Source organism: Cyclopterus lumpus, chromosome 11 (assembly GCF_009769545.1).
Source record: "Cyclopterus lumpus isolate fCycLum1 chromosome 11, fCycLum1.pri, whole genome shotgun sequence".
Classification (NCBI taxonomy): domain Eukaryota; kingdom Metazoa; phylum Chordata; class Actinopteri; order Perciformes; family Cyclopteridae; genus Cyclopterus; species Cyclopterus lumpus.
Window position 1 is genome coordinate 3,977,954 of NC_046976.1, and position 25,184 is coordinate 4,003,137.

Below are 25,184 nucleotides of genomic sequence, written 5' to 3' on the forward strand. Positions count from 1 at the left end.
GGAGCAGAGACTAAGGTATGTTAACTCTCTTAAACTTAGAGACTAAGGTATGTTAACTCTCTTAAACGTAGAGACTAAGGTATGTTAACTCTCTTAAACGTAGAGACTAAGGTATGTTAACTCTCTTAAACTTAGAGACTAAGGTATGTTAACTCTCTTAAACTTAGAGACTAAGGTGTGTTAACTCTCTTAAACTTAGAGACTAAGGTATGTTAACTCTCTTAAACGTAGAGACTAAGGTATGTTAACTCTCTTAAACGTAGAGACTAAGGTATGTTAACTCTCTTAAACTTAGAGACTAAGGTATGTTAACTCTCTTAAACTTAGAGACTAAGGTGTGTTAACTCTCTTAAACTTAGAGACTAAGGTATGTTAACTCTCTTAAACGTAGAGACTAAGGTATGTTAACTCTCTTAAACTTAGAGACTAAGGTATGTTAACTCTCTTAAACTTAGAGACTAAGGTGTGTTAACTCTCTTAAACTTAGAGACTAAGGTATGTTAACTCTCTTAAACGTAGAGACTAAGGTATGTTAACTCTCTTAAACTTAGAGACTAAGGTATGTTAAGTCTCTTAAACTTAGAGACTAAGGTATGTTAACTCTTAACTCTCTTAAACTAAGAGACTAAGGTATGTTAACTCTCTTAAACTTAGAGACTAAGGTATGTTAACTCTCTTAAACTTAGACTAAGGTATGTTAACTCTCTTAAACGTAGACACTAAGGTATGTTAACTCTCTTAAACTTAGAGACTAAGGTATGTTAACTCTCTTAAACTTAAAGACTAAGGTATGTTAACTCTCTTAAACTTTAAATCTTTAAAGAAATGATTTGTTGTGTTTTGTGTGTTGAATGTAAACTCAGCTGTCATAAAGCAGCAGGAGAGCACCTTGTTAACCTCTTGTATTCTGCATGCTCACAACATCATAGCATTGTTTATTAAGGCTGCTCACATAGCATTTATCTTTTTATTTACAGGCCAAAGAAAAGGACCCTCTCAATCATTTTCCAAACAGCACTTTGAACAGGTTCCAAAGAATTTAACATAAAGACAGGACATTTGTGCAATAGAATTAGGCATGTTTTTGTAAATGAGAGTAGTTATTAAAAAACATTTTAATTCTTTAAGGTAGCAAAGATGCCTCATAAAAGACCTTTGCCTGGCAAAATGTATTATATTATTTAAAGAACCAGCCACTGTCAGAACAGCCAGAACAGTTTATAGAAACAACAGGACAACAGACAGAGGAGCAACAGACAGGACAGAGAGAGATATGAAGAGATATGAAGAGATATGGACAGCTTCTGGGCTGGAATGGCAACAAGGAAACATAAGGTATACATTTGTTTTGGCAGGTGTGGCTCGACTACATCTGTTGCTTGTATTGATGCATGCATATAGTGTCATACATGATGCAAACTATGCATATCTGAAGTGTGTTACAGTATACTTACAGTATTAATGAAAACAAAATATGGTATGTTTTTCCATTTTGTTCTTGGTTCATTTTCAATAGGTGACAGGAGCCAAAGTATTTTAGAGGCTTGCTGCCGTCGCCAAGCTGGTCCTGGTGTTGCCCCATTCAAATGCAGATGCTGAGAGGGTGTTTTCAGTTGTGGGACTAAATAAAACAAAGACCAGAAATAGCCTGTGCCATAAAAATGGCCAACCTGGAGCCCTGCTTCAGATGGGAGCCCCCCTCAGCGGTCATCAAGGCCTCCAAGAAGGCCACAGGCCAGTACAACCTTGCCCACAAATCGTAAAATATTCTGCTCTCCGATACCTCATTTTTTGTTATTTAATTTATGTGTTGAACCATTGTTTTGGTTAAAAAGGCTACTGTTTAAGCACTTTATTTGTTGCACTTTTTTGTTTCATAATGACAAATATTTCTCCCTAACTAATCTTGTGTCATTTTTTGCTTTTTTGCTCTTAAGAATACAATTATTAACAATATAGGTTAGGTTTCAGTTAAGAATTAGTTGAATGTCATTGTAATCAAAATGTCAATCAACCTACCTTGGTCAAATCTTAAACACAGGTCTATTAATTTGGCTATATTGTGGTACATAGACAGACAGTCATTGAGGCACAACAATAGTTTTCTGGTTGAATGTTTAGCTCAAGTCTAGAAGGCCCTGCAAGTCATGAGCAGATGAACATGAATCAGAATAAGTTCAGGTATTGCACAACTTTAGCATACCACCCAAAAATCCTCTAGAATGCATGAAATAACATCTACTCAAACCAACATGTCCTTGAGGCGAACCACCATGTCTTTGCTTCACAGAATGTAACCAATGTCGTCCATCTCCAGTAGGCCGCCCCTATCAACGACTATGGGCCCCACAAACCACCAGAATGCAGCGCACAACATGGGTACAACGCCAAATGAATTCCAATTTCCTGATCTTTGAGCCACCAACGTGTGTACATTTTGGTCACCCCGACAAAATCTCACTCCAAGGTTTTTTGAAAAGTTGGCAACTCATGTCAATTAAAAACATGCAAGCCCTCGGCTCAAAGTCGTTGCATAACACACAATCTTGCTAAAAACTAAATGAAGTGAGCAGCAGAGCGTGTGTGTACCGGTGGCTCCAGTAAGCTGTTAATGGTTAGCCAAAACGCAGCGTACAAAACAACTGACCACTGGCGACGTGAGCCACTAATGGGCTGTAACACGAGGTCACACACATTGCACTCAAATTTAGAAACAAGCAGTCACCGGGCTGCGTGGCCGAGGTGCAGCAGTGTGTGTGTGCGTGGGAGTTGTGTTAGCCGTTAGCGAAACAAAAGCATACAGCGGTACCGCAGAGCAACAGGTGTTGGGAGACGCACTCGGCTGTGTTGTCACGTTGTGAGCTGTGAGTGAGGAGCCGGGAGGCGTGTGAGAGAGTGTGAGTCGACCGCAACCACAAGAGGCCGTTGAGCGTGCAGCACACATATTATGCGGTCTGCTGCGGCAGAATGCGGGATTAGCCGCGGACAGACGTAGAGGTGCACGCACACACACACACGCAGACACACCCATCGCCATGATCCTCCTGGTCGGAGATAATATGCCAAAGGTCAAATGTCAAAAACCAAAGGACGTGGAAACAACCAAATAAATGCAAATGATCCAAAGTGAATATCAAGAATACAAAAAAATGATATTTTGAGAATAAAAAAGATTCTGATTGGATAACGTTCTCTGCTGAAGACTGCAGCCATTTGGACAACAAAGACAGACCCACTAGATCGTGGCGTGTAAACTGTCAGATAATAGATAGTTTTTATGTCCCCCGATTACACACTCATCTGTAAATTAAAGTAGCGAAGCAAGGCGTAACTTTGAAGCCAATGCATATTTGCTTAAGCGTCGCTGTGAATACAAAATAAAAAAAAGTCGGTCTTTATGGGAACCTCTGGTGGGCAGTGCAGAGAGATGCCCGTATTCAACACCTGCTCTGCTCTTTGTCGCCGCCGTAGCCTTTCACACACAGAATAGTTCATACGACACATTTTCCAGCTACATCACGGCGAGAGTTTGGAGCGGTTGCTGAGATACGTTGTTTGGACAGGGAGGATCACAAAGATTGTGTCCGGGAGCTAATTAAACCCCCCCCCCCCATCCCATGACGGTTATGTAGCAGATATTCAGTAGGACGTGCATATCAAGTGAAGCCTTGGGATCTGATCCGACACTCTGCTCCCAGGAGGCCACGCATGCTGCCACAGGGCTGCAGCGTCTGGCAGGACAGCCGGTGATGGAGAGACGGGTTCTTCAAGCTTTAAAGAGGTGAGTTAGCGTATCAATGATGTGTATTCATATTTCCGTCTTGTTTTTTTAGAACCGATGTGGGCCTTGTTTGATAGTAAGGTGGTGAAGGCTGGAATTCAAAGACTTTAGATGTTGACAGTCCATTAGTTTAACTTGAAGGAGTGTCGGTTTCAAAGACTTCCAGCGAGTATTTTTAGAAAAATGTTTTCTAGTATTTGTGACTTTTTCATTTTTATTGATTTTCTTTAAAAAGATGACCCTTTCCAGGCTCGGGGCTGAGTGCCTCAGACGGGGGAAGTACTGGAAAGTATTTAAAGACCGATTAACATATTGCTGTTTGTCTTTTCAAAGGCTTTTTTTGACATTAAGAAATATAAAAAAAGAATATAGAGTAACGTATCCTCGTACCCCGAAACCAACTCGCACTTTTTCAATGTTGAATTCTGTATTCTCGCCTTTCTCAAGTTGTATGCATCCACTTAGATACCTGATTTCAATTGAAAGAGAATGACTATTTCAAATGAGACAGTTTGTGAGATATTTGACGCAACACTTCTACATCTTTACTCGCAATAGTTACAATGAGCGAGAAGAGTTTATTGGAATAAATAATTAATCATTGCCACTAAGTTGTTGAGGCATTTCTGGAGCAACTTGGAACATTTTAATTTTAGGGGATAGAAAAGGAGGATAAAAGACCCATTGCCTTTCCAGCAGAACTAAATCTGATTGATATTCAGATGAATGTAACATCCAGGGTTTCCTTTTTTTTAAATTAATAAGCATGCTTACATGCTCCCAATGGCAATGTTAACATGTTGAGCAGGTATAGTGCTGCAAGGATGACGTACGTTATGTTGCACTGGTTCTCGTTACACAAAGCCAATGGGATCTTTCCATTGGATTTTAGATTATTTACAAACATATAATAACATGTTTTGATACGTTTTGTTCAGCAAGATAATCTTCACAAATAAACGCCACTTTTATGATTATTTTGTTCAACCACAAATGGTGGATACACACAATAAAAACACAAAGTGCAGCTCAGGCGGATGGGAATGTGATTAGTTTTGCTTTGTTTTGGTCAAAAACCAAAGCATTGGAGCCGATTACAACTCATCCTCCGGGGACCATGAGCGTTGGTTCATTGTCGAGACACCTCACTCAAAACCACAAAGGTCAACCCCATGGTGGCGCCAAAGGTAAAATCATCAGATAAGCAAAGGCATTAGGATTCATCCTCTGGGGACCATGACTGTCTATCCAAAATCCCATTCCAATCCAATCAGAAGTTGTTTCCGTATTTCAGCGGCTGGTCGAACTACAATACCCGTAGAGCCATAACCAGACCAAACTTTAGAAAGCCCTCGATAAATGTCATCAATAACAGATTCAGAATATGTTTCTAAAATATAAACTATTCAGCTTCAATTATTCTTGTTTTCTAGTGTCTGAGAGAGTCCGTGCTTGGTGTGAGCAGCCGCCATGTTGCACAGTCATCGCCTGTTGCTTGCCGTCTACATAGTCACCTTCCTGATGGGGGTCCCTGCCAACATCATGGCCTTCTGCACCTTCTGCCGCAAGGTGCGTCGCAGGGCGGTGCCGATAGACGTCCTCCTCCTCAACCTCACCATCTCCGACCTCATCTTCCTGGCTTGCCTGCCGTTCAAGATGAAGGAGGCCTCCGACGGCATGGTCTGGCTGCTTCCCTACGCCCTGTGCCCCTTAACCGGTTTCCTATTCTACGTCACCATCTACAACAGCACCCTGCTCCTCACAGCCGTGAGCGTGGAGCGCTACCTGGGGGTCGCCTACCCCCTCAGGTATTCCCTGTGTCGCAGACCCCGCTACGCCGTGCTGGCCTGCGTCCTGTTCTGGGTGGGGACCTCTCTGAACCTCAGCATCGTCTACATCATGCCCTACGCCCAGTGGAGCAGAGGAGCCGAGCGTGACAACAGCACCATGTCTGCCTCGCCTCCACCCACATGCTACCTGAATTTCACCCAAGACGAGCTCAGCATCGTCGCGACGTTCCGCCTGGAGCTCTTCCTCGTTCTCTTCTGCGTCCCCTTCTTCATCTGCTGCTTCTGCTACATCAACTTCATCCTCATCCTGTCGCGTCTCCCAAACATCGGCAGGCGGCGGAGGCTGCGCGCCATCGGCCTGGCGCTCGGCACCCTGATCGTATTCGCCGTCAGCTTTGGGCCTTACAACGCCTCCCACTTGGTGGGCTTCGTTCGCCGGGAGAGCGAGGAGTGGAGGAACGTGGCGTTGCTCTCCAGCGCCTTCAACGCCTGCCTGGATCCCATTATCTTCTACTTCTCCTCGGCGGCTGTCAGAAGCATGTTGAACCACTGCTACAGGAACATCATGGCGAAGCTGCACATCCTGAGGTGCGGAGCTCCTCACCAGAGACCCTCCAAGACGGACAGATACAAGGAAGCCCCTCTTCCTTGAACGTTCTGGAGAAATGTTTAAACGTAAAAGGTCTGTTTGTTTATTTCATGCAAAAAAAAAAAATGGACACGATGAATAGTTGAGAATTGTTATTCCACTCTAATGAAAGAGGCTTTGGGCAAGTTTGAGATGAACCAATCCCTGTGGCTAACAGAGCGGTCGGTGTCCTCGTTTCCCGTCATGTTGGTACTTTGAGACTTCACTTTATTAATCCCAAAGTGCTCCACCTGCTCCAGAGCTTGAAAGGGATGGAGGAGTCACTTCAATGTGCACGTTTAGTTTTCAGGTATTTATCTGACGATTCAAGCTGCAACATTCAAAGTTTAAATTGAGTGGTGTCAGCGGAGTCATTTCCGTGCTCATTAACACTAATTTAATACAAACATAACATTTTGGTTCCACCGTAAAAATAGGAAAGAAAATCGTAAGTTAAGTAAATGCACAGTTTGGAACAAAAGGCAGTTAAGAGTGAGACTTCAGCATGGCGTCACTTTCTTAAACGCTCTGGGAGTCAAACTGACGCTCCACTGAGCGCGTGGGTCACACCGTGAAATCAAACAAACTAAACTTCAAATAAATAAATAAACTAAGCAAAATGTAAACAAGGTGACATAAGTACCGGAAATAACTCAACGGTACTTTCGGACTCACACACCGGCTTGAGTCCTGCGTTTGCTTGATTTTAGTGGTGGACAGACAGAGAATCTCTCACTCACTCACTCTCACACACACTCTCTCTCTCACTCTCTCTCTCTCACACACACACACACACACACACACACACACACACACACACACACACACACACACACACACACACACACACACACACACACACACACACACACACACACACACACACACACACACACACACGACCTTTGGGTACAGGTGACGCAGGAAACCGTTTAATCAAACTTGAGGGTTTAACAGGAGCGAGGGATAAAGCAATTAAAAACCAGCGGATGTTACATCGGCAGGAAGTGGAGACGGCACACCGCCGAGCTAATTCGGAGCAGGAAGTGTAAACACCGAGATTACACAAGGGAACAGTTATAAAGTATGTCTTTCAAACAAGAGTATGATAACCGCCCTGTGGCCACTTCCTGTCCAGTAATAGTGAAGGCAGCGCATCCTCTGAAGGTGGAGTGCATGAGCACACAGATAACATCCCTTTATAGTGTCCCGATGTATGCTGCACCGCCACGGTTCGTTTATGAGTTTATTGTGCACGCCTACAATGTATAAAAACACCTTTATGAATCTCATCTCCTGTTCCAGGTAGTCTGCTGCAGAACGCTGCATGCTGGATGCAGTCGGCTCGACCTCCAGTAGAACCGCACTACGATAGACGGCTCAGAGCAGCTCTTCCTTTCACGGCTCCCAAAGTTTTCAAAACCATTTCCTTCGAAAAGTAACTCATTTCGGAAAAAAATTGTCGTTAACCTCACGATGGCGCAGGTGGTCGACCAAAATCATGAGGATGCATCGTCTGGGGACCATGAATGGTTATGCAGACGTGTCCCTCTGGACAGATCTTGCCAACCAGATGATAAAAACGGAGCATCCACCTCAAAGGCTCCGTCCTCTTACCTGCAGCGCTATTCATCCACCAGGGTTGTTTTGGGGTGAGAGCGCTATCGGCCTTCTTTCCAGTGGGACTGTACGACCTGGCCCTCGGCATGTGGTGCTAGTAGTGCACGCGCCTCGTTGGGAGGAGTTTTGTGTAGGAACTAAATCGTTCTTTCACCAAAACTAGATTGATAAGTAGCAGCACAGGTCAGATGGAACAATATGGATTTTTGAAAATGTAACTTTAAATTCAAAGTGCAGCCAGTACGCCGTGACAATCCGTGAGCTGCTGATGTCGGCTAAATATCAAAAACAAAAAAAAACACACGTTTCATACATAGAGTATTTATTCCAAAAAAAAATTAAATATGACAACGGCTCAACTTAGGACCAGGATCAGATGAGTTAAGACCCCCAAAAAAGAAAAGAAAAAAAAAGTCTTGACGGACAGTTTTACTTCTAAATGTGACAACATTTAATAATCAGGCAAAGAAAAAGAAGAAAAAGCACATTAATATACTGTGAAACCCAAACACCGTTTTCTTTGTGTATGATATGGAGCCAAGCACAGAATTATTGTTGTGGGGAATCCCTCAACGTGGGAAACGGGCACTCGAGTAACAACTCAACCGAAGAGCTATCGCGGGTCTGTAAACGTCTAAATAAAGATAAAGGAGGAACATACAAATAAAAACAAGTGGGGGGGGGCTAGTAGAGACGTGCATACACTGAGGGAAGGCAAAACTGGTTGCACAGAAATCTTTAGGATTGCCTCATTATTGCCGTCCATTCAAGAATGAACACTGAAATCAAAAAGAGAAGAACGGGTTTGGAGGAGTCGTGTCTCGACAGAAATAAAAGATAAATAAATACTGCTACAATACGTCTAAACTGAGCTACTCGTTACCTACAGAGTCGTGAGTGTTCCCCCATCTTTACTGTATCCGTTACGAATGTTAGTTCTCGGTTGTGCTTTGAGTGCCCGTCCACTAACCCCACCCCACAGGCCTTTTGGTCCGGTCAGCTCCACACTGATCAGTTCTGCATATTTTGTGTTCTTGGCAAATGTCAGAGGTAGCCACACACACACACACACACACACACACACACAAAACAAATACATATATGCACACAATCACGCCTTACAGTATTGTCATGTATCAATATATACTCGTCAATGTAGACTCGGGCCTGTGGGCCCTTTTCTGAAAGTTAGGATTTCTTTGATTTACTTAGTACACTTTACTTTTTTTCTTCAGCACCATCAGGAAAGGCACAGTCCGCTTACGGATAAAATCGGTCCGAGGATGAACTTTCAACCCTCCTCCGCCTCTCATGAATACAAGAGAAGAATACAAAGAAGAAAAAAAAGGCTTTGCTTAGCAAGTGCATTGAGAAATTGATCAAATTCAAAGTTCACTTCTTTGATGAGCTTTTGAGATGATAAAATAACAGCAGAGGGAGGTCATCACAGGTCGTCTTCACAGAGGAGGGTCGGCGGGTCATTCCCCCCCAAAGCAGGTCGACGGCGCAAAATACACATCAGCTTTGCTTTTCACACACGTAAACCTATTGCATCATCAAATCACAGACCACCACAATTATTAAACGGCCATATTTCCACACAGCTTCCGTTTCAAATAGGACTTTGTTAGAAAAAAATAAGTGGTGTGTGCATTACATTAATACATCTACATATAAATATATCTCAATATTTATTTATCAGACTTAAAAATGCTTTTTATTTCATGAGGACAAACGGCATCTGATGTCCAGCTCCGTCAGCCAAGCGGCTCTACAGGTGGATTTACTGTACGTGGCTTCATGGGCCGTAAAAGAAAAGAAAAGGGGACTAAGGCTCCAGATAGACTTTAAAAAAAACAAGCAGAGCATTAGCCAACAATGTTAGACAATTCACGACTAATCCTCTTCAAGTGAAATAAAATGCTGGTAATGTCTGACATTAAGAATCGGATGCAACATGACAACAAACAGAGGGAGACAAACTGCTCGGATATATCCTCAGAATTAAAATGTTTTAAACCGTGGGCGACTTCGAACAAGAATCCTGTCTCTGTCTAACCATAAAAACTACTCTTTAAGTGCAGTAAAATACCATTATTCTCTTAATCTCTCTGTATTAATATATAGCCTATATGCATCTGATGAAACATTAAATAAATGTGTGTTTTCTTATAGCAGCTCAAGTTTGGTTGTGTTGACACGTGGCTTGCACAGTTAGCAGTACAGAGCAGATCAGCTCGATGCTGTAAGGCCCCGCCCCCAAGTCCTCCACCCACCCCCCACCCCCCTGACCAGGCACGTTGGTTTGGTCCAAGTGATGAAACCTTGAGGCTTCGCCTGTAAACTCTACTGCGAGGCCGTGACTTACCACATTTCAACAGCTGGGCATTGAACAACCGCGGCGGTTATTGCAATAATGGCAAATTAAAAAAAAGGCGTGAAAATTATAGATATACTTCATAATGTTGGTGTTTCCATTTAAGTGATATGTGGGATGGATTAGCAACCAGTGTGTCCAAAAGTAGCAGAAAAATCAGTTTCCTCTACTTTTCTGCAAAGTAGAGGACTATTTCTCAGAACGAGGGCAGCAGTGAGTCGCTGAGGAATTCATGGAAAGGAAAATAATTGAGACCATTTCGATTAAAAATTCATAATTAGTTTTTTCAAGCAAAAAAAGCTCAACATTTTGAGAACTTTGAGCTTTTTCTTTGTCATATATGACAGTAAGCTGTGTACCTTTGGAGTTTTTGACATCTCCATGTGGGGAACCAGAACAGACATTTCTGATACTTTTAGACAAAACCATTCATTGATGGTGAAAACAAGCAATTAGTTGCAGCTACCACTCAGAACTGTGAAAGAACTGAAACTGATGCCCAGACTTCCTCTGAGGACAAACGCAGCAAAGCCACCGTAGGAGATGAATGTGAACATGAAAGTCTTTGACTGGCAGTGAGTCCTGTTTCCGTGCACCAAGTGAAGACAATCCAATAGTCCAACACAACCGTCCTGCAATAACGTCTCCCTTAACGTTTGTAAAGTTCTTGTTGACAGTCAGAAATGTCTACATTAAACTACGCGTCAACAAATAAAACCAACATATGCACCATAAAAGTAAACTGTATGGCAGAACCAAAGTATCAGATTGCAATATATGACTGGGGGGAGGGCGTTCGCTAAGTGTTGGAACAGAGGCGACCCAACAAAGCTTTCCATCCGACAGACCGCTCACACTCTTAACCGAATCAGGCACTTTGTTTAATCTCCGAACGCCACCAGACCTCACGGCCGATCCTTCGCGTCTGCGGTCGCTCCCGCTCGTCCACGAGCGCGTCGAGCAGCCGCACACGTACGTCTCTGAACGCCAAGTTTACAGCCACTTGCCAAAGCTCACTCATAACAAAACTAAGTTGTACCCACGCTCCCCACTGGACCTGCTCGCTCTGCGCCAACGCCGCATTGCACCGACGGAGTTTCTCCACGGTCTAAAACTGTAAAGTAACTGGTGAGAAGTCAAAAGGCTTGTGGTCGTGAGAAGACACCAACCGCTCTGCTCTATTGCCGGATGTCGATTTAAGTTAGAAAGAAAAGACGATTCATAAATAGCAAGAAGAGTAAAATGCACACGGTTTGGTACAACACAAAGTGAACTACGAGAGGGAAGTCTAAAGCGGTCTGTTCCGCCGCCATGGCATTGTATTCAAACAGTCGTCTTCATGCAGCTCGCCTCGCAGTAAGGCATCATGCGATGTACAATGCTTCATCGATGGCTGTACGTGGCTTTGTCTTAAAAAAATGTAATTACATTTTAAAAAATGTAATTCAGTGCTGTGCGTCTTGCGGTCTGGCTGAATGACAGAGGAACCACTGGCTTAAAGGGAGACAGGAGAGCAACCGCTGAGGCCGCCTGTCGTTTGGAGGGGAATCAAAACAATAAAATGGGTCAAGCTTTAGTTTACGAGCGTTCTGTTGCCGTGGCAGCAGCACATTCATGAGAGAGAGAGAGAGAGAGAGAGAGAGAACACAGACAGTATCTAGAAAAGCTGAAAAGTCACAAACAAAACATATAAAACCGTCTACAATATGAATCGGCAACAATCGGCTCAACGTGAGGCTATGGAGCGGCTCCGGTCCTCACTGGTTCTGCTTCCAACCACGCACCAAAAATCTTCAGTTTTTGTATTCGCCTTTTCTTTTTTTTTTCTTTTTTTTTTAAACACAAGGCGAAAAGAACAACTTTTGAGCTGCTGTCAAAACGGGAAAGCAGGGATGTGACTTGTGAGCTTTAAAAAGTAAAACAGAATCCATTGTGTAAATACAGCAGAGGAGGTAAAGGTGACAGAGAGATGCAAAACAACTGGCTGGTTTCAAATTGCATAATGTGGCTGTAACTCCTCTCTGGCTTACTGCACCCCGACGCAGCCTGCGGTCGCAGCCGTCCTCATCGGACGAAAAGCTGCACCGGCACAAGGAGGGAGGGGAAGGGGGAGCGGGCGGGGTCACTCTGCCCGATGAGTCGATGCGGCTGGTGGGAGTCAGACACCAAGACTGGCTGGGACAGATGGAGGGAAGTCGAGGGGGGGGACGTTCAGGCAAAATACATGGTCGTCAGTGTGTCGTGGTGGATCTGAACAGCCTTGGCCAGCGCCTGGGGGTCCCTGCCGTTACTCTGGCCTGAAACATGGCTGCCCTCCGCACTGCCAGGGGGAAATGATGGAAGGAAGGAACGGTGAGTAACATAGAAAAACAAAAACATTATTATAACTACATTATTTCCACTTAATAGGGTCAGCACTGAAAAAGTAATGAATCCCTCTTGGAGAATGTATCAAATAAATCTGACTTCACAGAAGAAAAAAAGAGGGGTTCTCCCCACCTGTCGTGCTCTTTGTCAACCAGGTGGTAGCGGGCGCGGAAGGCCACCAGGTGGGCGTAGTAGGCCGGTGCTGGGATGGAGACGGAGCGCGTGCATCGGACGTAGGTGTGGCACAGCTGGTAGGTGAGGAGCTGGAACTCGTCGCCGGTGAAACAGTTGTCGTCCCACAGAACGTGGTAGTGGGAGGGCCGGCTCGTACCCTGGAGGTATAACATACAGCAAATAATTAGTCATTTTAAAGAACGTGTCAGTGTAGCTTCAAAAAGGTATTTAAAGTAATAGTTTGGATGTTTTTAATTGGGTTTGTATTAAAAACAGATCCATAGTCAGAGCTTCGTTTGGAGAAACAGACTGAAGTACCGACATGGAAACAAAGCAATGTACTGCTGTGGATGGGGGCAGCAGCAGAACCTAAAATAAATAATCAATATCAGTTTTTAAATGTAGTCTATACTTAGAATATCTCTGTCCCAGAATTACACTTTGAGATCCCATTTATTCATCCATCGGTTTCCAGTTCTTCCTGGGGTTCCCTGAAGCGCTCCAAGGCCAGACGAGATGCATCATCCCTACAGCGCCTTCTGGGTCTAACCCCGGAGACTCTTATGAGTGGGACGTGCCCAGTCAACCTCTAAAGGGAGGAGTCCAGATCAGATGGCCAAACCACGTCAGCTGGCAACTCCTTCCGGACGTCAGACAACGGTAGCGGTACTGTAAACACAGGAAGGAATAGCGTACCTGGATTCCAGCGTGACTGCAGAGGTAAAAGTCAAACTCGTAGGGGTGGGTGATGTCTGTGTCCACTGTGGTGCCGGCAGGAATGTTTCCACTTCGTCCAACCTGAGACATGATTTAACAAACCGATTTAAGGGAGACGTCAAACTGCCTGAAAAAAAACACTTTTTATGATACCAGATCCCTCTTTAATCACCCCTTTTGATAGTTAACCTTCGACCCAAAATGATCAACTCAATCAAACAGACGAAGATAGTGGGCAGCCATAATATTTTACACTGATAGTGTCACTCCTCGGTGTTCCTCACCCGCTCGTTGCGATCTGCACAGAAGAGACGCGTGTGATGGCGTTTCTGTACAACAATGTAAGTAATCCCCGGCTGGTATTCCTTCTCTAGACTGATGCACGCCTCCCTGATGGCCAGCAGCTCATAGTACAGCACCTACACGGAAAACACCGTTAGACATTATAAGTAAATAAACAGGCAATGATGTGGTTTTGTGAATATGTTGCCAGGGTAGATTGAGAGTAAGAATTAGACAGAAGACAACATGCAACGAGTCAAGAACTTAAGATCTTGTGTTCATTCCATATAAGGAAACAAAACATGTACAATTTCAGCAGAAAAAAAGAAAAGAAAAAGAAACCTGTCTGAACTGTCCCTCCGAGACGCCGTCCCTGTAGAAGATGATCCTGGTTGGCTTGTAGCGGGTCGATTTGTAGAACTGGATCAAGAGCTCTCGCACCATGGAGGCCAAGTCCTGGATGACCTCCTGTCTCGGCCTCTGGACCCGCACCGTAGCACAGTACCTGCTGGGGTGGGCGTCCATGCTGCCCACCACCTGTAGAGGCACGGTCAGTCAGACGGGTCAAAAACTAAAATACATGCAAAACTATTGCAACGGAAGAGCAGTTGAGAAATGATTTCCCTGTGCTTCTCAATGCCCCATTCAAAACCCACGGTATGAGACCTGTACATTTTACAAGATCACATTAGAAGACCTTATCTAAAACTAATTTGTTCTGAATGGAGCTTGAACACACCATAAGGAAACTAAATCAAACTTAATATTTTAATGTTAGGACTGTGATGCCAACCGATGCTAACAGCTAACGTTAACTAGCTCTCCTCCAGCTGATTTCAACTGTTCACATGGAGCATTGTCGGAGGGGGGGGGGAATTTCAGCAACTACTTGGTTCCAAAGTGTTGGTTCTTGTAGCTTCCCTCGTTATAAACATTCAAACTAGGACCTACAAATGTACAGGGAACACTGTTCTGTGCTTTGTTGTAAAAAGGCCACAGCCAGGCCTTTACAGATGTAGCTTTGTACTGAATTAACAGTTGTGCAAAGAGTCAAATCAACATGAACACCAACATTGTTACTAAAGGTCCAACATTTTTTAAGGGCGAGAAAGTGCATTTTTTGGGTAGTAGACACAAGCTGATACGAGCAGTGCAAGTGAAGACAAAATAAAAGATTGTTGGCCATTTGTGTTTTTTTTCCCCCCTGAAGTGAAGTCTCACCGCTGCAATAGATGGCTTTTTCCCGTCTCCTGCTGGAGGATGAGTGACATCCGCCCCGAGGAAGATGACAGGCTGCTGGAACACAGATGGTCTGGATGGATGAAAAGAGGCACGGAATTATCTCACGATCGATCCGTCATGTTGCAACACGGTCTTTTTAACAACCAACAGACAGGCAGTGAGCAAAGAGAACAAGATTACTGTCAATGTGAAGCAAAATATCTTGTACAAAGAACAAAGAAAAAAATGAAAAACCCTGGTTTATCTTTATTTGATCTGTTAATATTTACCGCTGGTGTGGAACCAAGATGTTGTTGATGCCTCCCAGCTTGACGTTGATCTTGAGGCAGAGGTTGGAGAGGGTCTGAGGGGACGTCTTCACCACGTTCTTCACCTGCACACACTGGGTTGCCATGCCAAGGAGGGTGTCGCCTACTCGCTTCACCTCAGCTGTGGGTCAAAGAAATGGGATATTCCTTTTACTCTGCAACCACCGCTTACTGTATGGACATGAACGCCTCACAAAAGGTCATAGCACTGAAGTGAGCCTACTTTGAGCTTGTAGCTATAATGCGTAGCAGTAGCCTCGAGGTCAGCTCTGATTCGATACACCCCCACATGATTCACTTTTGTTACCATCGTTGTGCTGTTGGTTTATTGGTTATTCCTCTCACCATAGACAGGCGTTTTCCCAGGCAGGATTACGATGATGAGCTGTAGCCCAGCGTAGGTGTTCTTCAGGTGTCTGAACATGGGCTCCACGCTGTCGGCTCCCTGGGCGTATTTACAGAAACATGGCTGGCCTTGGATTGGCATCCCAGCGTCCTTTGAGATTTTGCGCAGCTGGTCAGTGAAACTCCTGAGCGTGATGACAAATTACCATCCATGAAAATGTTGTTTTTAAATGTCACTACCAGTAGAGTATTGGTTTAATTCGATCCATGGATGTAAAGTCTGACAATTCACTTGTCACTTCAGTAACTAATGTCATTATTAAAAGAAAAAAAAGAATCGGCAACTGAAATACCCTTCAAAAGTACTCTAAATCAGTATAAATTTAACTTTTTAATTCTCAAAAAAAAGGCCATGCTCTATTTATCTAAATACATTTGACTGTTTACTTTAAATGTTATGTTTTCATTTGTAAATACTTGCATCATCATGTTTTTTTTGTATTTTTTTCACTCCAACTAAACTGAACTAAGCGATAACGGTCATTTCTGTGAACTCACTTCAGGATCTCTTCTCGGCACTGCCTCTGGGTGGCAAAGCAGGCGATGGCCCACATCTTGATCTCCACTCCGGTGTGAAACTGCTTCCCCCTCATGTCCCACACGCCGTGGCTGGGCGTGGCCACCGTGCGGTTCTGCAACGACAGTGCAGGGTTGATCTGCTGGGACTGGCAGTCACACGGACACAAACAGTACAAAAGGACACAGACAACGTATGGATTCAAAGAGTCAAAAAGGATTCAGGCAGCCAGTGGGATCTCAAGTTCAAGTTCTACTGCGTGATCAATAGGCTCTGACATTGACTGATCATGGCTTCTCATTGGCTCATGCATTAATTGTATGGCAGACATGCAAAACAGAGACGACTAATGAATAAAAACAGCTTCTATATGTGGTCTCTTTACAAAAGCATGCATGTGTAAAACGAAAAATAGCCAATTCAAAACTGATTAAGACGTGTAAGATGCAATCAGAGATAACTCTGGTTTACAATGTGAGCAAATCAAATGTGAGAAACATAAAACTATAGACTGTTGTCACAGGGTTTCCCCAGAGTGTGGCTCGTTTTAAATGTTGCTCGTACTGATCACTAATAAAAGGACTGACTTTTTGGTTTTGGCACTGAAATTCAGAGCCATCAAATGAGTCAGGGTTGTAAATACAAATTAAAACTGGGGGCGGAAAGCCTACAGTCTCGAACGCACACAGAGAACAACACGCATGCAAATAAAGAGTAATATAAAAGGGAAAGTACCATAAAGGGTTCAGAGCTCACCCTGCCGCCATATTGCAGCATGGGCGCCGGCAGGACGCGGCCCGTCACCTGAGCCATCTCATCTCGCACGCGGAACTGAAACTCCTGGACGAACGGGTCGGCCTCGTAATTTGCACTCCTCACCTTTGCAGAGAGAAAATTATCTTTATTTAAAAACAGGAAAAAAAAGCGAAAGAAAGCAAGCTTTGTGTCATTTTGTCTCATCTAGTCACCAGTCTGCTGATCTCCTCCTGTCTGTCTGGGGCAGAGCGGGCTGTTGCTTTGATCATGGTCGATGTCTGGTTGTCCGTTAGTTTTTTGATGCAGCGCTGTCCAGGTACAATGTTGCACACCTAAATCATTTAAAAAAAACATCAGTCCAGGTTCATTCATATTTTAATCCAGCCTGATAATCAGACTGAATTACCACATGTTGTGGTCGCACTTGTGACCAGAAATCTGGATTGTGCGACGAAAGGATTTCATTGGTCGCCTGACATTTAGCTGGTCTGTTTGTGTGTGTGTGTATTATTACAGCCTTAAAAACGCAACACATTTTTATTTTTTTTAATCAAGAAAAATGCTGCGGTACTTGTTACACTTGTCCAATGAGAGGCCCAACCCAGACCTGACATTATTTGTCACTATGAGCATAGCTGGTCCACCTTAAAAGATAAACCCTCCTTAAGTGAGCCGGGCATCAATTAACTTTCAGTTTAATCAACAGGTGGCAAGACAGACAGGGGGGCACTTGTACAGACACAGCACTGCTACCTTCACAGCTACAACCTTACTGCCAACTGTGCGTGAAAACGCTCATGCACACCCTGTTGAAAAGGCCAGAAACCAGGCTAACCTTCACTCAACACTATCAATATGTTGGGTATAAAATGGGATTTATTATTCATGGTACCGATTGTATTTTTTATTTCACTGGTTCATGAGTAAAAGTATAAATGAGCTTTGAAAGAAAGATTTAATAAAAAAGATTTAATAAATCTCAGAGTAAAAATGTTGTCAAAAAGCTTGACCAGCATGTGGCAGCATACAGTCCCCATAGGTCCTTACCTCCAGGGGCAGGTAGGTGTGTTTCTGTTCCTGGCCCACCTGCAGACAAGGCAGGTGAGGGTACTTTAGCTGCAGGCTGTACTTCTCTCTGAAGTACTGCGCCACGGTACGCTCAACTGTCTGACCGCTCTCAAGCTGCAACGGAAATCTGTGGATTTGAAGGCAACAAAGAATCTCCTGTTAATGCAAGCCAGGGACAGCTTTGATTCAGAGTTAGCGGTTAGCGGGGTGCGATGTAGAAACATACGTCTGGAGGCTGGCAGGGCGTCGTGTTACATTGCAGACTCTGTACTTCCTACGCATGGTTCCACAGTGTGTCACTTCCACTTTAAGACCTGTGAAGATGGTGGAATAAGCATCAGCAACATTTAAGTGACTGCAGCTTCTATTTATAGAGTGGAACAAATGAACAGGCTTAAAATGCCTGCTTCACTAAGATTCAGCTTTAAGCAACAAATAAACTGTCAAAACATACAAAGAATAGATACAATTCATGACGCTTCCTAGTACAACCAGTTTCTCTTGCATATTTCTTAAAATGAAGTCAATGAAGACAGTTTTCTAAGAGGTACCGTAAAAAGCTAGATCCTGGTGAAGCTAAACGTTACTCACTAAGCATCTTTAGCCCTGAAGAGAGTTGCTAAGGCAAAGAACTGTGGGAAGAGGACTTTTAAGAGGAGTTTCTTAAGCAGAGGAGAAAATGATGGAAAGACAGAAGGAGAAATATTCCCCAAACGACTACAGATGAGACCGTCCAGGGATGATGTTTGTGGACTGATCTTGTTAGAGATGCGCTCACTCCTCCAACCCAACAATGCCAGAAATTAAAGTAATCCCAACACTAAGATATTTGGGTTCAACCAATCTCACTTCTTTAAAAAAATGTCATGTGGTCAACCACACCTCCTCACCTGTCCCTTCCTTGCTCAGGAATGCTCCTAAATCATTCCCAAGCTCGGACTCCTTTCTGGAGATTTCCAGGCTAAGCTAGGAGGTCTCTCAGAATGTTTGTGAATACATCCCCCGGACGGCAGGGCCACGGTATACCTTTTAATTATACTACTAGTATGCTCTGAAACCAATCCGTCAATCGATTGTGGGTTGATTGCACGTTACAGTACATACGACACGTTGGAAGGAATCCCCTCCAGGTGTTCCTGAGATATCGCATTCATGTTTCTCTCTGTTCGCAAGTACATCAGAACAGTAGCTTCCCAAACGACGACACAAAAAGCCAAATAGGGCAAGGCAACACAAGCTGCCTTTGCTTGGCGACATACCTTTGATCTCTTTGGTGAACTTGACCCTGTGAGAGTCAGTGAGAGGGCGGGGCTGCTCGTCAATGTTGTGAATGTCCAGGACCTCACACATGAACTGGATGACTGGCTGGGCTTTGTAAAAAGCTGTGGCTGACACTGAAAAGACATGGGAGGAGATAAAACGGTCACTATGGCAATAGCTTTTTGGGGGTTTATGTCGAGTCATGAGGCGCACAGATTACTCTTTGGGGCTTAATGGTATTGATCTACTTATCACCTCATTTGAAGCTGCAGCCAGCAGAAAATTCACTTAGCATAACAACTGGAAAAAGCTAGCCTGGCTCTGTCCAAGAAAAAAAATCTAAAGTTCTGATTAAAATGCGGTTTGGGTTTTAAGATGGTTATGTGCTGGACTATTTCTCAGCCTGGTAAAGTAATTTTCTGGAGTCTCCGCTAGCTGATGGTAGAGAAGAGTATAATGGTCCAGCACATACCCCCACAAGGTGTTGTTTACAACCTTTAGTTTTTGTACGGATTAAAAAAGGAACAATATATATTGTGTTAACTACAGAATTTAAAAAGGGGCTCATAGGTATGTTTCCTTTGGACAGAAGCAGGTTAGCCGCTTCCCCCGGTTTCCAGTTTTCTAAACTAAGCTTACCAGCTGCTGGCTGTAGCTTCACATTTACTTTACAGACATCCACATAAATGCTCACCATCGATATTGAGCATCATTTTCCACATAGCTGGCCGCACTGACTGATGGAATCCAAACCAAACCTCTCTCCCTCCACCTAGCGGGTGGTCGTAGCCCTCTGGGGACGAGAAGAAGGATCGTCCGACAGGCGTGTACCTGGCGAGGACAGACAGGGTCACAACGGTGACACACCGGTTAGTACCAGGATAAAAGTCAACCTGGGATTTGAGTGTAGCATAACACAAGCCCGAGGTTTTAGGATTGTTTATGTTACTGAAAACTATTTCAATTAATGGATTTACCAAATGGCAACTTGAGGTAGATTACATGAAAGATGCTTTTAATCTTTTCTCTCAGTGTTGTATTTAAATCCCACTTGGGCCAACTAATATGATAAAAATACATCTCCAAACTACTCGTTAAAACATGGGACAAAGTTGTAGTTGTTGTAACTAATTAAAGGAAGCTATACGGCAACTCTAGGATTCAATTCAATAAGATATGATTGGAGGAATTTTAGTATGAGGTCTGAATTTCTTTAATATTCTTTGGAAACATTCCTAAGAAAAGGAACCTACAAACAAATCTTTCAAGGGAGAAAACTCACTTCATGGAGGGCAGGTGTCGAAGAACCACGTCCACGGCGTGAACGGGGTTGGTGCTGATGGGTTTCTCCAGGTCCACCGGCTCAGCCACGGCGCGTCCCGTCAAGACTTCGTGCAGCATGTGCCAGCTGACCAATGACACAAACCTGATGGTGACTTTAAAGGGGCGGTCCTTCCCACCGTCACCTGGCAGGGTGACATCAAGATCGACCTGAAAAGGAAAAACGAAGATTTAGGATCAATAAAAAAAAAAGAGGCTCCAGCCTATGAGCCAATTTTCAGGATGTCTCAAGCTGAACTGTATTCTTTTGTTGGCCAAGACAACACAAAACACCATTCTACAAACATCTGATGTCATGTCTTACCCCACCAGTGGCGACAGGAAGTGGGCTAGCAGTGTAGAGGCTTCTCTTCCCATCGTAAACTGGCAGACAGTCGCCAAAGATGGTCACCTTGAAATGCTGGACCATGGAGTCCACCACCTCTCTGAAAAACCAGTCAACATGCAGCATGAATCTAGGCCCATATAAAAATAGTGTGATTCCTTTGTGTTTTTAAGAAGTATCAACTCTGATAGATTGACATTCCAACTGGTCTCCAGCTCTGTCTGGTTACCTGTTGACCCGGCGAGGACATTTATCAGGCTTGATGTCCACCTCATACAGATAGACATCGATCTTGGGTATTTCCACCTGGAAGCAGTTGGCCAGAAGCTTGATGGGCTTCCCAAGGGTGCCATAGCAAGGCCGCTTTGGCAACGAGAAAAGGACTTGGGGTTCAGCGGCTGCTCCAACGTCTCCTACAACAGCAAATACCAAAAATAAATAAAATAACACCACACATAAATGATGTATATTGTTGTAATGATAATTTAAATATGCTTGTATATTACAGGAACTATCTTGATAATTCAAAAGCATAGTGTTCGGACTAAAGGTGAACGCCAACGTGGCGCCACGTCTGTTGGACGTAGTTAGGACACTGTGCACGGAATTCATATCAACCGCATCCAGGCTTGGCATTTATGTAAATTCGGGACCATCAGAGTCCCAACATTCAACGTAGCCCTATAATAGAACCTAAACCAGTTAACATTAATATCTTCTACCCTCTCAAAGGAGCTGAGAGAGGAAGGAAGTGGTTAATAAGGTGGAAGGAGCAGATGGTGGGTGCTGGCACAAAAGATGGTCAGAGACGATAAACATTGACTCATGTCAAACTGACAAAACCGAAACAAAAGGGCCGACGCTGTGTAGACCATATAGAAAAAGGTTACGGAGTTAGTTGACATTTTAAATAAACACCCGCTCAGCGGTCACAGGCTTCTCCTGACTGACGTGGCCTTTGCCAGACGGAAGGAGACGTGGGCCGGTGACACACCACGCCACGCCAATCTGACACCAATTTTCAGAAATGCCAAACTGGAAAGTACTCAGAGCAAATCACACAACCACACAATTTCCATACATGCGAGTCAGAGACCCACACACATGCACACAATGACCTATATGACAATAAGTCTGCACACAGACCTCCAGCTGTTCTGATGCCAAGAGGTGCGCTTTGTTTAGAATAGAAGAAAACTTTAAAAACTGACCGGTTGAAAAAGAGCATTAACAATGAAAGTGGCCAAGATGAGGGCGACAGAGCAGCTGTGGGTTGAACATATAAAAGCTGCCGTCAGTGTCGAGGGCTGACCCTGAAATTGCCGTAACAGCCAGCAACAGAGTGCTCTTCCTGCTGATACGTCCCCAGGCCGCCTCTTCCCCTATGCCGTTGCCATGGCGATGATGCCCATGTTGCTACAGTTTCTCCATGGCAACTATAGGCACAGCAAGAGGGGAGAAACAGGTGCACACAGATTTGTCTCTTTCACCTTGGAGCTCAAGTGACAAAAACTGTTATAATTTTCTTTGAAACTATATTTGACTGTATTTGTATGTTCAGTATTTGTTGATTATTGTGATGTCATTTTGATAGCTGTTTTCTTGGTTACTTCATTATGTGATGCACTATTGGTTGTTTTCAGTGTTTCTTCTATTTACCGGACCTGTTTTTAACATTTCAGAAATGATGAAGATCCTGTTACTTCACTGGAGATCTATGTTTTAACCAATACGCCTGACTAAATAAGCTTATAATCGAAAGTGCTCACCTTGCTCAGAAGAACATTTTCTTTTATGCAAAAAAGAAAAGAAAAGGTAAGCCAAAAAGTGACAATAGGAATTACACCTTCAATTTCTATGTTGAATTATGGAAAACATCCACAAATATCTACAGACAGATAAGCAGCTACTGCACCATTAATGAAGTTCACTGTAGAATGAGCAACAATGCAGATATAAATGACCTCTAAAAATATATATACACCGCACATCCAGTAGCAGACCACAAAGAGATGACATTCAACCAACCCACACACTTTAGGAGAGTTCTTCACTGATGAACCGTCTTACAGTCCGAATGTCGCTACTCTAATTGGGGGCAGCGGTCCTTGGGGACTTGTCTGGGGAACCACAGGGTCCCCGATTCAAGTACGGTGTGTGGACTGATAGCTGGAGAGGTGCCAGTTTTGCCTCTAGGGCTGAGGTGCCCTTGAGCGAGAAGCCAAACTACATATAGGACGATATGGAAATGTTATGTCCCGATTATCCTGCCCAAAATAATTCAGATTGCCCGCAATATTATAGCGTTATCATCAAAATGTGCTTAAAATTGCACTAAACCAAAGAGAAACCCTTTACCCAACAACTAGTTATGAAACAGATATTGTACTGCATCACAGAGAGGACGTGTACATTGTTTTTGTGAATGTTACTTTTTACAAATTACACACGGACTCAGAGTAAAGACATTTAATTTCCCCCTCTGGGATTAATAAATGATGTATTTTTCTTTGAATACTGAAGACTAACAACGTGTAAAACTTAACTTGTATGTAATTTACATTTACAATTTACAAGTTTTAAATAAACTTGTGAAGTGCGGACGTTCTGAAAAAAACAAACAAAAAAAACCAAAACATTTTAAGCTTCCGGCTTCTCAACTGCCATGAGCTACAGAAACAAATCAGTAATACATGTATGTATGTATGTATGTATGTATGTATGTATGTATGTATGTGTGTGTGTGTGTGTATGTATATATATATATATATATATATATATATATATATATATATATGGTTTCTACAGTTTGACACTCAAATTTCAAAATGTATGTTATTGTATCTTGGATAAAACGATGTTCTTTACTGCTCATTCTGTGAAAAATGGGTCATTTCAGTGAACCAGACCCAACCCGACTCCCAGCCCACCACTGACCCCAACAACAATCAATAATGCACAAGCTGTGGCTCTCAAATTGTGGCCCTTGGCAATACAAGTAAATCGACTGCCATACTCAATTGACTTGTAATTAACACATGCAGCGGTTAAATGAACATTATGCAATAACTAGGGTTGCTATGACAGCAGCTGGTGTGAAAGCCTGCCACACACACGAAAGTGAGCCTGTCTCTTTCAGGCTTCACGCACACCTGATGGGTTCACCACCTGCCTTTGACAGCCCATGACGTAGACATGAAGAGGAAGATGATAAAAACGTGAGACGTTTGGGACCTTCACACACACACACACACACACACGCGCACACTGAGGCGCAAAACTGACCGGTAAACCCCCCTCAGTCCACTATGTTACGCCTGTTGGATCTGGAGATGGGAATGCAGTTTATATAGAATACAAGTGTTCACAAAAGCCTGGCAACTTCTTGAAACACAAGTGTTAACTTGCACCCCCCGAATACTAGCCTGGGGGTCTCACTCGTGTCTCGCACTGTCTGCAAATAACCCAAGTTATTAACCATGGCGATTATTCGGGGATCCCACCTGTTGTTCCGATTTCCATTCATGAGGTCTCTGTCCGGATGACCCGGCCCCCAGTGATTACTTCTCCCTGCGCAGGTTCAGACTTCAGCACGGCCCTGCTGGCCGACACGCCGCCCTCCGGCTACGCGGCCCCCCTGCTCCCCGGCTTCGGTCGCTGATGTGGAACCGGGCCGCTCGGGGGTCCCCTCGGCCGTAAGTCTACTCCCGCGACCCGCCGTACCGCAGCTGACAGCTCGAAGTTGCACGAAATGGCCCCGCTCCCGTTCTCTTAAGTTCTTCCCGTTGTATCTGAAAGAAAAACCACCATTGCGTCCAGCGTCGGAAACGTCAGTGACAGTTTCGAAACGGAGTTGGTGAAACTGAACAGAGTCGCTAGCGGTGAGCTAGCAGCGATAGTTAGCTTCAACAGTTAGCCGACGAAAACTAGCAACTCACGAGCAACTCGACACACGAGACCGAGGCGAGTCGTTACCCGGTCGGTGACTGAATCCGTCGTCCCGGTTGGTCACCGTGACAGTCCGGTGAAAAGATACGAGGGCTCCGGTCACCGTAAATCCACTATCCCCCGGCGTTCTCCTCGGTATCGGCGTAACCGGTCTAAAATCTGCACTTACACCGCCCTCACGCTCGCCGACGTAAAACTCACCAGAATATAAAATACAAGACTTCCGGGAAATTGTTTAAAAATAAAAGCATATATATCGAACATCTTGTGAGGTTTGT

The 25,184-nt window shown here is 44.0% G+C and overlaps 2 protein-coding genes across 5 annotated transcripts; one reads left to right on the forward strand and one right to left on the reverse strand.

Annotated features, from left to right (window-relative positions):
• The first annotated feature begins 5,251 nt into the window (after positions 1 to 5,251).
• On the forward strand, positions 5,252 to 6,223 carry LOC117739428 (free fatty acid receptor 3-like). Its single transcript, XM_034545822.1, has one exon. It carries the CDS (start codon positions 5,252 to 5,254, stop codon positions 6,221 to 6,223), a length of 972 nt encoding a protein of 323 aa, XP_034401713.1.
• Positions 6,224 to 9,509: 3,286 nt separating this feature from the next.
• ago3b (argonaute RISC catalytic component 3b) lies at positions 9,510 to 25,101 on the reverse strand. 4 transcript variants are annotated; one of them, XM_034546019.1, is made up of 20 exons: positions 24,934 to 25,101; positions 24,462 to 24,749; positions 21,188 to 21,371; positions 20,938 to 21,058; positions 20,575 to 20,783; positions 19,987 to 20,123; positions 19,292 to 19,426; positions 18,259 to 18,346; positions 18,012 to 18,159; positions 17,177 to 17,296; positions 16,944 to 17,087; positions 16,190 to 16,356; positions 15,632 to 15,816; positions 15,248 to 15,407; positions 14,958 to 15,048; positions 14,079 to 14,273; positions 13,739 to 13,873; positions 13,434 to 13,535; positions 12,696 to 12,895; positions 9,510 to 12,516 (listed from the first exon to the last, which is right to left on the reverse strand). In XM_034546019.1, exons 2-20 carry the CDS (start codon positions 24,478 to 24,480, stop codon positions 12,408 to 12,410), a joined length of 2,649 nt encoding a protein of 882 aa, XP_034401910.1. In that variant the 5' UTR covers positions 24,481 to 24,749; positions 24,934 to 25,101; the 3' UTR covers positions 9,510 to 12,407. The 4 variants fall into 4 exon arrangements, with proteins under 4 accessions (XP_034401910.1, XP_034401911.1, XP_034401912.1 ...); XM_034546020.1 differs by having other exon boundaries at positions 16,965 to 17,087; positions 24,897 to 25,101; XM_034546021.1 differs by having other exon boundaries at positions 16,190 to 16,323; positions 24,897 to 25,101.
• Between the last annotated feature and the right edge of the window lie 83 nt (positions 25,102 to 25,184).